The sequence below is a fragment of the Corythoichthys intestinalis genome, chromosome 22 (genome assembly GCF_030265065.1).
Source record: "Corythoichthys intestinalis isolate RoL2023-P3 chromosome 22, ASM3026506v1, whole genome shotgun sequence".
In the NCBI taxonomy this organism is placed as follows: domain Eukaryota; kingdom Metazoa; phylum Chordata; class Actinopteri; order Syngnathiformes; family Syngnathidae; genus Corythoichthys; species Corythoichthys intestinalis.
In genome coordinates this window covers 29955485-29970204 of record NC_080416.1, presented here as the reverse complement: position 1 = coordinate 29970204, position 14720 = coordinate 29955485, and the positions used below count along the sequence as shown (strand labels likewise).

Here is a 14720-nt window from a genome sequence, read left to right as displayed (position 1 = left end):
TGCTTCAAATGGCACACCCCTATTTATTAATGCCCGTGATAGTGTCCTGTGACAATTATGACGGTCTTATTGGCAGTCTTATGATAACGCTGTCAGACAATGTGTTACATATCAATCCAAATAACTCGCACTGGACAATAGACCCCAATCATGTGACGTTACAACTCCGCCCTCCTGACTGGTGCCGCCATATTGTCCGTCAGCTCATCGTGTTTACATATTACCCCTACGTACATTCCTCCTAGTACTGCGTGTTTTTCTGCTTGTCTAAGGAATCACCGCCTAGTAAACGAACCCAAAAACCTTCCTGACAATCGTTAACACTGATTAATCAAAATGGTGAAGGCATGTGTAGCGGTTGGTTGCAGTAACAGAAAAGATAAACGGTCATTTTAGTAATGGCTGTGTGCCCATTGTTAAAAGGGCAAATCTCAAAAGCAGCACGGTTTGTTTTATCTCGGTCCATGATGCGTTTGTGTCGACAGCCGTTAGACAGCGGCAAAAACATCAATATGATGCCAACACGATCGCAGACATCATCAGACGGAGACTACGAAGCTCGTCGCCACGGTCGCGCAGCAAGAAGGTGAGCGCAACAACAGGTGTTGTGCCGAAAAATAGCTGCCCTGCGTGAAATGTCCCCCCTGACTGGAGCGCCCACATGGAAACGACTTTCTTGTACCGTGAATATGTATTATTTTACTCTGCTTGAACTAATAAATGTCACATCTGTGTGATTGCCATTGGGATATGGTCGTGAAAACTGTAGACTAATACATTTCTGTTCAAAGATTGTTATGTAGCCCAGTCCACGATTTGTTACTAAAATACAGAACTAATATTTTGTGTAATTTAATTATTTAAAACTGATCTTACAGTCGTAAATCCATTCCTGTAATGCGTCCATGAAAACATCAAATATTTTCATGGACGCATTACAATAAAGCGTTATAAATAAGCGCTCCCGTCAGGGGGGACATTTCACGCGGGGCAGCTATTTTTCGGCACACACCGGCCCGTTGTCGATCAAGTTTCATTTTACAATCGTGACAACGGTGACGCTCAGCTGACCAAATGTCGGTTTATATTCGGGCTGGTGCCGATTTTGAGTACCCAACTCCTCATTGTGCCATAAACTGGAGTATGATTGGAAATTTTGTGGTCTCAGGACAAGCTCTGACGCAAGGCCGGACGGGAGGAAACATCGGTTTGGACATCAAATATGGATCTGGCGACTGGATCGACCAAAGCTTTTCCAAATAACGGCTTTTATGCAACTCATCCAATGAGTTTACAGCGTCTGAAAGCACCGGGGCTTCCATAATTTGCAAGTGAATCCACCTTTAGAAACTACGATCAATGACAATACGGACACACAATGAAGGACAATATGGCGGCACAATACAGCGATCACGTGATTGTGTGATGTTGGTGATTGGGGTCTATAGGCCGCAGGATTCAAAATGAGCGAACAAAGTAGCAGCTTATAGTCCAAAAATTACGGTATATCTATATCTACAAATAGTTTGCGTCACAGACTCATTTTCCTGGGCCACGTCACCCACCCACGCAGTTACAAAGTAAGGGTTAAATGTTGACGCTTCATTAAAATCACACCCCACCTTGCATAAACGCCATGGGGAAGGGCGACACTGAATTCCTCACACTACCAACACTTGACATGCACACAACACACACACACACAAACCTGAGACACCTGGCAAGACTTACACACAAACCCGCGACAGAGACGCATACATATGTGAAAAAGCAACTTTTTAGCCTTTATAAAAATGACATATCTAGCAAATGAATACTGGACTAAGCATCCCTTGGCGACACAAGAAAACGCTCTTGGTTCTCGGTATATATGGCTCATACCTGCCCCTTGAAGGCGTCTATGATGAAGTGCAGAGCATGCGGCTGCACGCACTCGATACATTTCTGCACCACGTGGTTGCCGTTCTGGTCCTTCACACACTTGAGCACGTGACCGTCCAGCTCGCGCACCATCTCGCTCTGCCGGGGAGGAAAAAAGACAAGTAATCGTTTGTGAGAAATCAAATAGTGCCTCCAAGCATTTTTTAACAGAGGCTTAAGTGTGACCAACAAATAGCAGCGTGCTTTGAACAGTTGCCTCGGAGAAAACATCTCGTAAGCTCTATTCGGGAAACGTTAGATACAGCACAAACACGTCCAAGCAGGTCTTGGCTCTAAAATGCAATGAGTTACTTTTTTTCTTTTCTTTTTTTTTTTTTTTTTTTTTATAAGGAAGCTTGTGATATTTAAACACACTTGCTAACTTGGCAACAAGGATTCGTGTCGCAAGTAGCAGAAAATACCAAAATGTACTGTATGTATTACAGTGTTTGCTTTTGAGAGATTGTCTTGTGATGTGGCAGGTTAATTAGACATGTTTAAAAGCTGGAAACTGTAGACCACAGGTGTCAAGCCGATTCCAGAAAGGGCCAAGTGGGTGCTGGATTTTGTTCCAACTGATACCGTGACGAGAGATTAACCAATGAACTTCCTACTGAAACAAGCAGCACCTGACAAAGTTTAACTGATTACACATGTAAAAGATCTGATTGGTGAAAAGGTGTCCTCTTCATTGGTTGGAAAGCAAACCTGAACCCACTCGGCCCTTTCTGGAATCGGTTTGACTCCTGGGGGCGCGCGCCCCACTATTTGAGAAGTACTGGTATAGGCTAATGTTCCTACTGTTGAAAGCACAAAGGTGTGTAATAAACAACTAGCACATTTATATTTTGCATTTTGTTTTCTTACTGTACCAAAAATGAACCGAACCGTGACCTCAAACCCGAGGTACGTACCAAACCGAGATTTTTGTGTACCGTTACACCCCTAGTACCATGATACGAAACTGAAATAATTCGATTTTTGTTTTTAATATAAAGATACTTTCCAATTTATAATTTGTATAATTTAACAATACGTCTGTGCTGCTATATGCGCCAGTGTAGGAAACCAGTTGAACTTTTGCATTGCGTTGCTGCCACCTGTTGATCAGAATAATTCACTGCATGTGACTTGTGATAGTTTGGCTCACAAGTAACCTATTGATGCGCAGTATATGCATACCTCTGTGGAGAAAAGTCATATGTACAAAACTTCTTAAGTCCTGTTGTGGATATGGCTGCATATGACTAGGGGTGCAACGGTTCAGTTAGCCCACGGTTCGGTTTGAACCCCGGTTTTGGGATTACGGTTTCGATTCGGTTTCAGTTTGCGTTTTGCTTTTTTTTTTTTTTTTTTTTTTTAACTGCCTTTATTTTGCTTTTAAAAAAATGAAATAAACACTTAAAATGTAAACATTTTCGACTGTTAAAATGCCTCTTAGCTCTTTGGCTAGTGTAGTGACTGACTACTGAAATACACACAAAGTAGTAAAAAAGTTACTTGGCAAAGTAACTGGTGATTGCTTTCATGTTTTTTTTCCATTAAAAAAATATAGTAACCTTTGCTATGTTTGGAGGTCATTTAATGTTGTGAATCACCCGTTAAAGTTGATAAAATTGTTCCCGTTTTTGCATTAGTTCCCTTCTGTCTACTTTCGACATGTGAAAATTTTAAAACTGTTTCATCCTTTAAAGATAGACTCAAGTCAAGATTTTGCCGATTTAGGAGTATTTTAGATAAAAAGTTGCTTAGGTTCGCTCGTAAGGTTTACTACAACAGAGCCTTTCTGAGAAGTTTACTGCTCTAAAATGGCGGCTGTTTACTAACGCTACCGAGTCTGTCATTTCGCATGTAGTTCTATATGCATGAGACATCTAGGCGTAGATTGTATGTTGTCGGCTAAGTCAGGTAATATTGGAGCCACCTAGCCTAGCATCGCGTTTGCTACAGCGTCTCAACAAACTCTTTCCTCTCCGAGTCTCTGACTTTTCTCGCGTCATTCAAGCAACGCATTGTCTTGTTGCAGAAACGGTGACCAGATCCGAACGGATGAAAAAAACCCCGTAATGCACGAAAAACGTGCAGATTTTGAACGTAATGTACGGCGTACACATTCAAAAACGAGTGCTCACTTGTACAAATTACGACGAGACCGTACAATTTGACAGGTATGAATTATAGTGGACCGTCACAGTTAGGTAGTAGCACTCTGTAGCACGGGACGTCCAACTTCCAACTATCAGTCGTCAGGGCGAAACTATGTGCTTTAGCGAAATCATCTTCGATGGCTTTGCGTGCCATTTCATAAATGTCGGGGATTACGCTGTTGGAGAAATATGTCCGCGAGGGAACAATGTAACGCGGGTCAAGCGTTGCAAATACATTAACGAAGCCCGCCGTGTGTTTTCACTGGTGTCATCTTCGGGGTTGTGCTACCCTGAGAAAGTGATATCTGTGGGTGATGCTAGCTGAGGTGCCGGAGTCATGTTATAAAAGTGTTGCCATTAGCATGGGGAACAAGCGCTCAGCAATGCTTGCAATTTTTTTCTTCTTCAATATTTTCTCTCATCTGAAATAGCACGTAAAATAAAAATTGTTCCTTTACACGGTTTATTTTGAAAATCACATCAGTTCTCCTGTTGCAAACATGTCCCTGACTACATTGGTGTGGAGTTGGAAATTGGGAGAAAAATGCACAGAAAGGCATTTCAAGTTAAAGAATGAAATTCTTGTCTATACCTGTGAAAACAACCTTAATATTGACATAACATTTAAGTTCTTAATGGTGTGTGTTTGACCCAAATCTTCACGTACTATCATAGCATTTGTTTGTTGTTAACTGGTTGCAATTTCAGATGAGTATTTTGAAGTATTAAGAAAAGATTTAAGTTGTCAACAGACGAGGGTCCGTTAACAGACAGACTATTATTGTTGTGGTAATGTCTTACGTATTGGGGCAAAATAAAGAAAAGGAAAAAAAAAGGACTGTGAGATGTAATTAGCTGTAATCAACTACCCATTTTACATACATGTACCGCAGCGGAGAGTTATAAAATTAGCCTGGCGAATAAAATATTTCAAATAGATATTTGTTATGGTTCTTCTTGGAAAAAATATATGTGAAAAAAAAATTCTCATTAATTTCGCCGAAGTACGACATATTGGGACTTTCCGAGTCCGATGTTGCCCACCACAGCTTAAAAAAAGCTTCGGGGAAACCCTGAGTGCCCCAATGTGATCAAGACACACACACACACCAGACTACTCACAATGACTTGCTGATCGGACGGGATGAACTCCAGTGCTTTCTGGATGACTCTGCACCCGTACATCTGCAGGGCCAACGACAGGACGTGACCGCGAATACGCTCGGCCAGCGCCAGCTTCTGGTCCAAACTGCCAAACTTCACATAAAATAAAGCTTAAAAACAAAGTTGCGATCCAAAAGTATGATTCAAAGTATACTGGGTTATACCTCAAAGAATTTCTGGATTACATAGTTGCCAAAAACGTCCACCATGAGCTGGTAGGCGGCCTGCAGGATTTCACTGAATACTAGCTGGCGCTCGGCCGGACTGGCTCGCTCCAACTTCAACTGAATGAACCTGTGCAAGATAGCGATGACTCAGCTTGGCATGCTGCTAATGTCCTAAAACTCAGGGGACCAAAACATGATGGATGCCAGACTAAATTAAATATAAGAAGTCAGGTGATAATGATAGGCAAGGCAATATCTGGAATGCACAGACAGTACGCCAACAACAAATTAACAGGGATTTTTTTTTAAGTTTGTCAAACAAAACGCTAACATCTAATGTCACCAAATACTAACCTACTGCCATGCTGGTCCTGGCTGAACTCCATGATGTGCCCAGCGATGTCACGCAGCTGAAGGTTAGGGTAGCGGTTGTTGCGGAAGTCTTCCAACAGGCGGCTGCGTCCCGAGGGCATCACGTCAGACATGCCGTAGCGTAGCCGCGACGATGGGAACAGCTGGCTGCTGGGAGAAAAGAGCGACGAGCCCGAGCTGGCGGCGCTGCGGTACTTGGCTTCGGCGCCCGGTGCGGCAGAGATGAAGCGCCCACTCCCATTGGTCAGACCCCCTGTGAGGGGACATCAGATACAGGGATGAATTCCACCAGTTTTAAAAAGCTTTGAGAACCCCCCTCAACAATGCCTGTTTACCAAGGTTGAGGTTTGACGAGGAGCTGTGGTTGGAGAGCGAGGGTGGCGGGGTGAGCGAGTGGGACGGGCCCTGGTTGGGCAGCGGCATGCCCACGGGGCCGGGTGAGGGGCTGAAGCCCAGCGTGCCATTGTAGAAGCCACCGTGGCCGATGGGCGTGAGGCTGGAGGGCGTGCGCTTGTACAGCTCGCTGTTGCCCGTCAGAGAGTCTCGTCGTGATCCGCTGCCGCCACTCGAGTTGGCCACTAGAGGGAAGCAGAGATACCAATCAAAACAGCCTTGTTAACCATTATATTCTATAATCAGGTGTGCACATAATTTTTTTGCCCAGGATCTCAGGGGAGGACCTGGAGATGTGACTTGGTCCTCATTGAGCTTGAGAGACGACCCGCCTGATGCGATAAATTTATGACAAGCTTTACTTAGAGCCAATTAACTTTAATTATATTAACAATTAATGCTTGATTAACATCAACTGGCACAACAAAATTGCCATTACTTTGAAGTGAAATGTAAAGAAATAAAAAGCACCAATTCAAAATAAAGGGCATTATGCGGCTCCCACATTAACTCCAAGCCTTTTTAAAAGTGGGATGTCCTCCTCATAAGACCTCATTGAACGTGCATGTTTAGCTTTGTAAAATGCGAGCAAAAACATGTTTGTCAGTGCATGTCGCTGTTCATTACCTTTATTCCGTCCTATTCCGCCACTTGTCCATAGGGCGAGTGGGGTCCTGTTTGACATCGATAGTTTGCTTAATTGCCACATGCGCTGTTTTTTTCGTGCTTTTCAAAGTTTGGATGGCTGAAATTCTTTGACCCTACATAAAATGCGCTGCTCTTATCGGCGACATTGGGATTCTCACGGCACATTTTGTACCGCATATCCGTGCGAGCATCATTTGCTTCTAGCCATGGTACATCCTGTAGCCACTTTTCAGCAAAAGTCCTTTTTTTTCGGTAGCTCCGGTGACGTCTCTGTCGTCTGTCTGTCTTTTGACGGGGGTGGGGGAACACGGAAGTAATTACTCAGTGTGGCCTGCCTGTTCGACATTTTGAGAAGTTATTTTCTCGTGTCCGCCGCAAATATAGTGGTCAGCCATCGGTACGCAAAAGCGTATGGAAGACGTTGAGGGCCAGCGCGTTTGTCTACGTCCAGTACGCATGCGCGCATGCGGACCACTTATGTGCACCCCGTCTATAATTCAAGTTACAATACAATTGACATACATGTTGATGGGTCAATGTGACCTGTTGCCTGTTAAAGGACTTTAGAAAGTCTTAATGGGATTTTTTTTTTAAATGACAGAAAACTTGGAATAGTCTGTTGTTAGACTTGACATTTTTAGATTTCGTTTTCTTAATTTATTGGGCCTAAACAAATATTTTACATTGACGGGAGGGACATAACACTAGCAACTTTTTAAGATGCTCAAATTGTTCCCACCAACTTTGAAGCAACCTTATTTGCATTATATAATAAGTTCAGTTATATAGGTAATTTAGATTATTTTTCCATATTTTGTAAGGACAGAGTTGACCCTACAATTGTTAGGTAATTATTTTCATTATTTTCTCTTACATTTACCCCCTTTTTACTTGGTGAATGTGTCAGTCCATTTTTTCCCTCAAAAGCATGTTTGATTGGCTGATGACTAGATCCCGCGAGCACCCCCGACCCCCCCACCACCACACACACAACCTCGACAGAAATACATATCAACATGCCGCCTTCTCCGCCCCCTTCGACGAGGGATATTCAAAGTTTTTTTTCCCGCCAGTAGCAGCAGCAGCCACTGTAAGTGATGTAAAAAGACGTCAATGTTGTGGAGGTGGGGACACGCTACCAATTTTGCTACTGAAAGCCCGGCCTGGATCAGAGTTAGCATTAGAAACTGTGAACTTCCTAGGGCGAGTGGGAAGCTGCTTAAAGAGAAATGTCCTCCTGTATGTGCTTTTGTGTTCAAGTTAATTAAAATTTATTGGAATGTATAAAATGTATTGAACTCCTGGAAACTATGGAACCATCAAAACGTGAGCAAGAAGCTAGTTCGAGAGAGTCCCTGTGTTTCAAAGGAAAGTGTTGACAGTACAAAAAAAAAATAAAAAATTTTTTAAACAGCCTAGCGTTGTAAACAGCCTATATTAGAAAAAAGGTGTAAAACATGTTGTGACTTTACACTTTTGAAATTGAATACCTGTAAGAGCATTTATTCAATAACTAAAATGTATTTTCTTTTACATTATTTATTAAAAAACACATTTGCAGCCTATGCAGACAATTTTCAGACGATCACATATTAATCATAATTGAGGTAAAAAGTTAAAATTAAACCAGATTTAGATTTTTTTCCCCATAATTACTCAACACACTAATGCACTTTAGAGATGAAAATAAGGGAAAAGTAGATGTAGGGGACAACCAATTAAATCAATGTATTGTCCTTGTGGAAGGACAATGTAAGCTAACATGTAGTTCTATGTATGTAAGGAGTATCCCCCCAAACCCCCCACCACAAAAATCAACCACTATAAATTTCCTTTATATGAAACCATTTTTAACAAATGACTTTCTCCATGAAAATAACAACTTTTTAGGTAGGAAACACATTCGCATATTCGTGAGAAATGTAGCCCTGACCCGTGTTCACCCTATCTGTTTGGTCTTATTAATGTCTCATCACCTGCAAAAAGTGTACATGAAGGTCATGCTCTTATAGCGTCCCTTCTGATGTTTAGACCAAACTTATGCCCTTGCTGTTCTGTCACCAAACACTGCTGACATTGGCTATGATCACACTGCAGGTCAAGTCTTATTTCCTCGCCCATAATTATATGTGACTTGTATTTGATTTTTGTTCATGCAGTATGAACACAATAACTGAACTCTCGATTTCTTCATATTCCACCCGGGCTCATTCATATGTGGATAAGAATTGTATTTATATCAGACAACTCTGGAGTCCGAACGCATATCCGCATGAGTGCGACCCAAATGTCATCCATAAATGGCATACGTCACTACAGTTCGATAAAACAATCACAAATGAAGGCGCAGAAAATACTTTTCCCTTGATTCATTATGTGTAGCTACTATGAGTCCAGTGGCATAAAATCCTCTAAAAGTTGCCACAAAAGCGCGACAACCAAGACCTTGCCACACTTCCGTAAACACTGCGACACGTAACATGTGAATGTGAAGTCAAGCTTTCCCTTCACACTGAGTCACTAATGTCTTTGTAATATGAATGACTAGACACACAAAAATGAATCAGACTTATCAGGAAAAAAATCCTAATTGAGCAACAAACCCTCCGGTGTGAACACAGCCACAGATAGAAACAACAAAGACAATTTGTTGACAATTTTCCAGACAACGAAATTATCATTTGAAATGGTGGGTGAAATTGGAGCACAAAAGGTGTTTTTCTAATTGAGCGTAAATGCCCCCCCACCAAAAAAAAAAAAAAAACAACTATTGCTCTTAAAACTTAACACACATTGATAAAAGATTATGGTATACATATGGCGGGAAACACAGACAAGACTGAAAAAGCAGTTTCTTCTATTGCACTCCTCTTTAAAATAAACTGCTGTATTTTAAGCCAAAAGAACTGTTGTGTTTGATAGAACAGTATGTCTATATCCTGCCATAACAGATTCATGGTGCATTAAGCCCCGGAACTATTTTTAATTTGTCCGTTTTACCCTGGAAACCCCCGTTTACAGACGTCGCACAACAGCTTTTGTTTCAACCCAGCCATAAAGAGAAGTAATGATATTTATTATTCAAAATGTCTGTCATTTTTAGCTTAAAATCATTAATAATTGATGTCTAATATTTCGGAAAAAAAAAAAACTAAAAATTATTCACTCGAATATTTTAAACTTTTAGACAAATTACGTCACAATGAAAAAAATGGTGTCTGTAAAAAAGTCACGGATATCTACCTCATAACCATCGCTTAATTGTGTATTTTAGATAATAATCGATCCAAACAAAGAAAAATTGAAAAATAAAAAAAATGTTTAAAAGGGTAAATATATGAAAAAGAACATCTCGACCACTCCTTGATGTCTGCGATTTCTGCATTGCGACCCCTTGTTGTTGTGTCTTGACACTCAATGATACATGGAGTTTTGGATCGAAACAAGTACGCGATAATATCTCCTTAAAATCATGGCGTCTTTAATTCTGCTCTTTCATGCTCTCGCCTCCAGATAGGGATTTCACTGTTAAAATTTTTATTTATTTATTTATTTTTTAAATGTCCTTCTGTTCAAAATTTTTCATCCCCCGAAAAATTGAGATTTGAAGCTTTTCAATGATGTATCACACATGCATATAGGACAATTTTGAAATTTGGCCAAATTGGGGGTCTCAGAGCGAAACTTCAAGTCACCTGTGTGTTTTCCGCCTTAAACATACACACATAAAACACAAGATTGTACAACTTGATGTGAGGACAAGTAAAAAAAATATATATATTTTGTCTAAATGTACACCTGACAGTTGAGGCTGGCCCAAATATGTATATATAAACAATGAAAAAAATGAAAATCTTTCCTACCCGCAGTACCAAAGCCTCCCAACGTGGCCCCGAGCGAAGCACCAAGGGACGAAGAGGCTTGCTGGCTGAATCCCAGGGAAGCCGAGCCTGGGCCGGGCTGGCCAGAACCCTGCGAGAAGAGCGAAGAGCTCTGCGATGACGAGCTGAGCGAGGACGAGCCGTAGAAAGAGCTGCCTCCCAGCGGGCCGCCGCCGGGTCCTCCCTGCTGCTGGGGCTGCTGGGACGTCATAGCTCGGAAGGGTCCATTAGCGCCGCCACCCAGGCCCCCATTAGCACCACCTGCCGAAGCTGCAGCGGCAGCGACTATTAGGAGAGAACAGACATGCAATTATATTTTATGGGGATGCTCCCCCCCCCCTTTTTTTCTTATTGTGTATCCGTTCTTTACCTGCTTGTGCTGCAGAAGGCGATATGATGACAGACGCGGGGGCCATGAGGCGAACGGGACCACTACGAGCTCCAGTGTTAACAACCAGGGCACCCGTTTGGTCATAGTAAGCTGCAGGGGCCAGGACCGGGTAACCTGGGAGGCCAAGTAGAAAAATATGAGCAAACTAAAGAAAAGTAACATCAGTTAAACAGACTGACCGGGCACTCCTGCTGCGAGGCCCTGCCCAAAAGCCAGGGCTGAGTTGACAGCTGCCGTGGCAACCAGCTGCTCGTTCTGCTGCCCTTGCTGCCCCTGACTGGGCGTCAAGGGGCGCTGGTTCCCCCCTGCACGCATCACCTTTGGGGGAAAAACAGATTGTTAACAAAATACTGAACAAGTAGCAGGGGAAAAAAATAAACAGTACAGTACAGGTAGTCCTTGGGTAACGAACGAGTTCCGTTCCTATGCTGGTGACATAACCTGATATTCCACACAAGTCGGAATTAACCCTTTAAGTGCCCCTAAATCCCAAAATAACTATCCAAAAACAAGTATTATACATTTTTGTACCGTCCTCGCCAAGACGCTGGAGCTAAAGCCTAGCTAGACAGCGAGCTAAACTGTGTAACCTTTCCCCTCTCTCTCACTCGGCTGCTTCATAGGAGCAACTTAGGGGTGTGCCATCTTAGGCACCCCACAATTCCATTCGATTACGATTCATGGTGCTACGATGATGGCGATGATCGCGGTTATTGCGATTATCGATGCATCGTACATTACTAATTAATACAGTAGCCAAACAAATATATTTCCATTATTTATTTATAATATCCTAATGATTCAACAGAAACGATGGAAACATGTCCATACAACAAAAAGCTGCCTTTAAGCTGCTTTTTTATTTATTTATTTTTTACAAGAATTTGCAAAAACAACCATTTTAAAGGGAGTACCTATTTCTCTCAACAACACTATAAAATTTACACAGGCGGAATGAATTCCACATTTTTGGGAAACAAAGTCTCTTTAGAAATAAGACTTCTTCTAACCAATATATGTTTTCACAGATTTCTGTACTATTTCACAGGTTTGTAGTGTTACTGCTGTACTTAATTGTGGTTTTACACGTTCTGCATATGAAATACACATTAGCGAATTAGCTAATTAGCTTAGCGCGCGACGCTACCTATTAACATCTCAAAAACAACAACAATAAAGGCTAAACAGTACAAGAGGGTTCGTGTACTCACCTCTTATAGATGCACACGGGTCTTAGCTACACACGCAGGACATTTTTCAATTGAAATGCCTCAAAACTACTGCTGGACATCAGAAAAACAAGGAGCAACTATCTCTCTTCCCCTTTTGCCCTAAAAAATAATTTGCGCACAAAAGCGTGAGTCGGGTCACGCTTCTGTCCCTGCCTGTCTCATACACAAATTTATATTCCAGTCTTTTAAAAAGGAGTAAAACTCTTTTTCAGTAACCGGCAGCATCCATCAGAACGTGCGTGTGCCCATTACGGTGCCCGGGCAGCAGACGTGTCTTGAATTTCGTTCCGCTCCGAGCGGCTGCCATAAAGTTATAAGGGGAAAAACATCGTTTTTGAACCTTTATGAATTTAATCGAATCGTCACGTGTCGAATCGCAATGCATGTAATAATCGATTTTTTGGAACTCCTCTAGAGCAAATGCACTCTTCTCGTGTGAGCGTGTGCGCTCTTCTTCGTGTGCACAAACGTTCTTCTTCATGTGTACATGCGCTCTTACTCGCGTGCGGACGTACTACCTGCTCTACGCTTCCTGCGCCGAAACAAAACCAGGCAGGCATCTCAAAACAAAAGTCAACATTATAATCAAATATACATTCATATTAATAAGGTACTGTTTACACGACAAAAACACTGGAGACAAAATGGCGGACGAGACGCCGGTGTCGTAAAGTCGAAATCACGTTAGTTAGGTACGTCGTCACCCGAAGACTACCTGTATTGTCCTGATCCCTGATGCGCCTTAAAGCAAGAATAAAAAAAGACTATTTACTATTGTGTTTCCCTATTTGAGTTTTCTAATTTAAAAATTCTAAATCAATTTAAATTGACTTAAATTGCAATACAAACATTTGATCTGGTTACAATATGCTCAGGGAGAGTCTTAAATCTTATATCAGTGTCTTCTTGCTAGAGGTCGACCGACATATCGGCCTGCCCATATATGAACTTTTTTTTAATAAACAACCGAACGAAAAAAATAAGATGATAAAAAAGGATTTTGATCAGGAATCTGACGGTAGGACCACAGGACCCTGCAGCAGCTTGAAGGCAGGCTGCTACAGGAAGCTTTTGTAAAGTTTTGTAAACATTGTAAGATTTTTTTCATTTTGCGTGAAGGAATACTGCTTTAGTCTTTTAAGGTGTTCACTGAGTGATCCTTACACTCTAAATGTAACTCGTAGCATTAGCGTAGCATTCAAGTTAGCATGGCGAGCATCCACTTTAACTCTCACTTGTTTACATATTGTCGTGACCTGCACATGTCCTGGTGGGTTGAATTTATTTTATTTATTTTTATTTTATTTAATGATTTGATTGATTTATAGCATTTATGCTGGCGGACCTTTGCTATGCAAGTTAGCCCATTTTTCTTTTGTTGTACTTCGATCCTCATTAATAAAAATTTAAACCGTTTGAGGCCAAGCTAGGGTATTTTTATTTTTTAAATGCACTGCTATTGTGAAATGAAAGTGTAATTCTGCACAGTTTGAAAAAACAATTGTATTTTGTATTTGCATTTCATGCTCTTTTGAAAGTGCAATCTTAGCAAGCCTTTGTTTTACATCTCTTAAAATTTATTCTGCAACCGTTACAAGTTCCTAATCCGATTACTCGATAATTCGAACCAACTAATTGATAGATTAATTGATTAAATAATCAATAGCTGTAGCCCTAATTTAAACCAGTTCAAAACTAATGAACTGTATGCGAGTGATAATGAATGCAACTGCCTGAAACGAATGAATAAAAAAATATATATATATTTGCCTTAAAAAAAGAGGATTCAGGCAATTTTTATGTCTCTCTACAATTTGACTGGCTAACAAATTCACTTTGGCGAACAGATTGACAAACATCGCTGAAAACTGACATTAGCCTGAGCAAAGTATGGTAGCTTGTTCTGTAGTGACTAATCATTATGTTATCATTAAATCACGTAAGGGGCCGCAAAATACTGTCCCGTGGACCACAAGTTTGAAACCCCTGCAATACATTTTCCAAAATACAAAGAACAATTGTATGTATGACAAACCTGCTGTTGGTTCTGCTGGCCCTGGCCTGCGGCCTGTTGATTGGCTGAGTTGTTGGCGGCAGCTGCTTGTTGCTGAAATAGGTTGGCGGGGTAGACGCCCCAGGGTGTGACGCCGTAGTACTGAGGAGGCATCACCGCCGGACCTATATGCACACATATAATTTGTGAGTTAACGATGTTTCATAAGCTTGTAATGAACGATAAAACTTACCAAGAGTTGCCGCTGCAGCTAGCCCCGCTGCGTAGGGGTCCGTACCTGGCGGGGCGGCGCTGATAATATAAGGATTGGGCACAAAGGCTGGGGCCAAACCTGTAGATATAACACAAGTAAATCAGGAACCCACATCATGTCAAATGTTATTTCATTCAT

At 41.6% G+C, this 14720-nt stretch overlaps 1 protein-coding gene across 2 annotated transcripts in view; it reads right to left on the bottom strand.

Moving 5' to 3' along the window:
• pum1 (pumilio RNA-binding family member 1) overlaps positions 1 to 14720 on the bottom strand; it is a 66963-nt gene that overhangs the window by 17925 nt on the left and 34318 nt on the right. For both annotated transcript variants that reach the window (XM_057827661.1, XM_057827660.1), the window contains exons 10-19: positions 14562 to 14660; positions 14351 to 14493; positions 11263 to 11401; positions 11063 to 11197; positions 10675 to 10977; positions 6106 to 6348; positions 5753 to 6023; positions 5396 to 5525; positions 5190 to 5324; positions 1882 to 2019 (exon numbers count right to left, since the gene is read on the bottom strand). In XM_057827661.1, the coding sequence (XP_057683644.1) occupies positions 1882 to 2019; positions 5190 to 5324; positions 5396 to 5525; positions 5753 to 6023; positions 6106 to 6348; positions 10675 to 10977; positions 11063 to 11197; positions 11263 to 11401; positions 14351 to 14493; positions 14562 to 14660 (1736 nt within the window). The remainder of the gene's footprint in view (positions 1 to 1881; positions 2020 to 5189; positions 5325 to 5395; positions 5526 to 5752; positions 6024 to 6105; positions 6349 to 10674; positions 10978 to 11062; positions 11198 to 11262; positions 11402 to 14350; positions 14494 to 14561; positions 14661 to 14720) is intronic.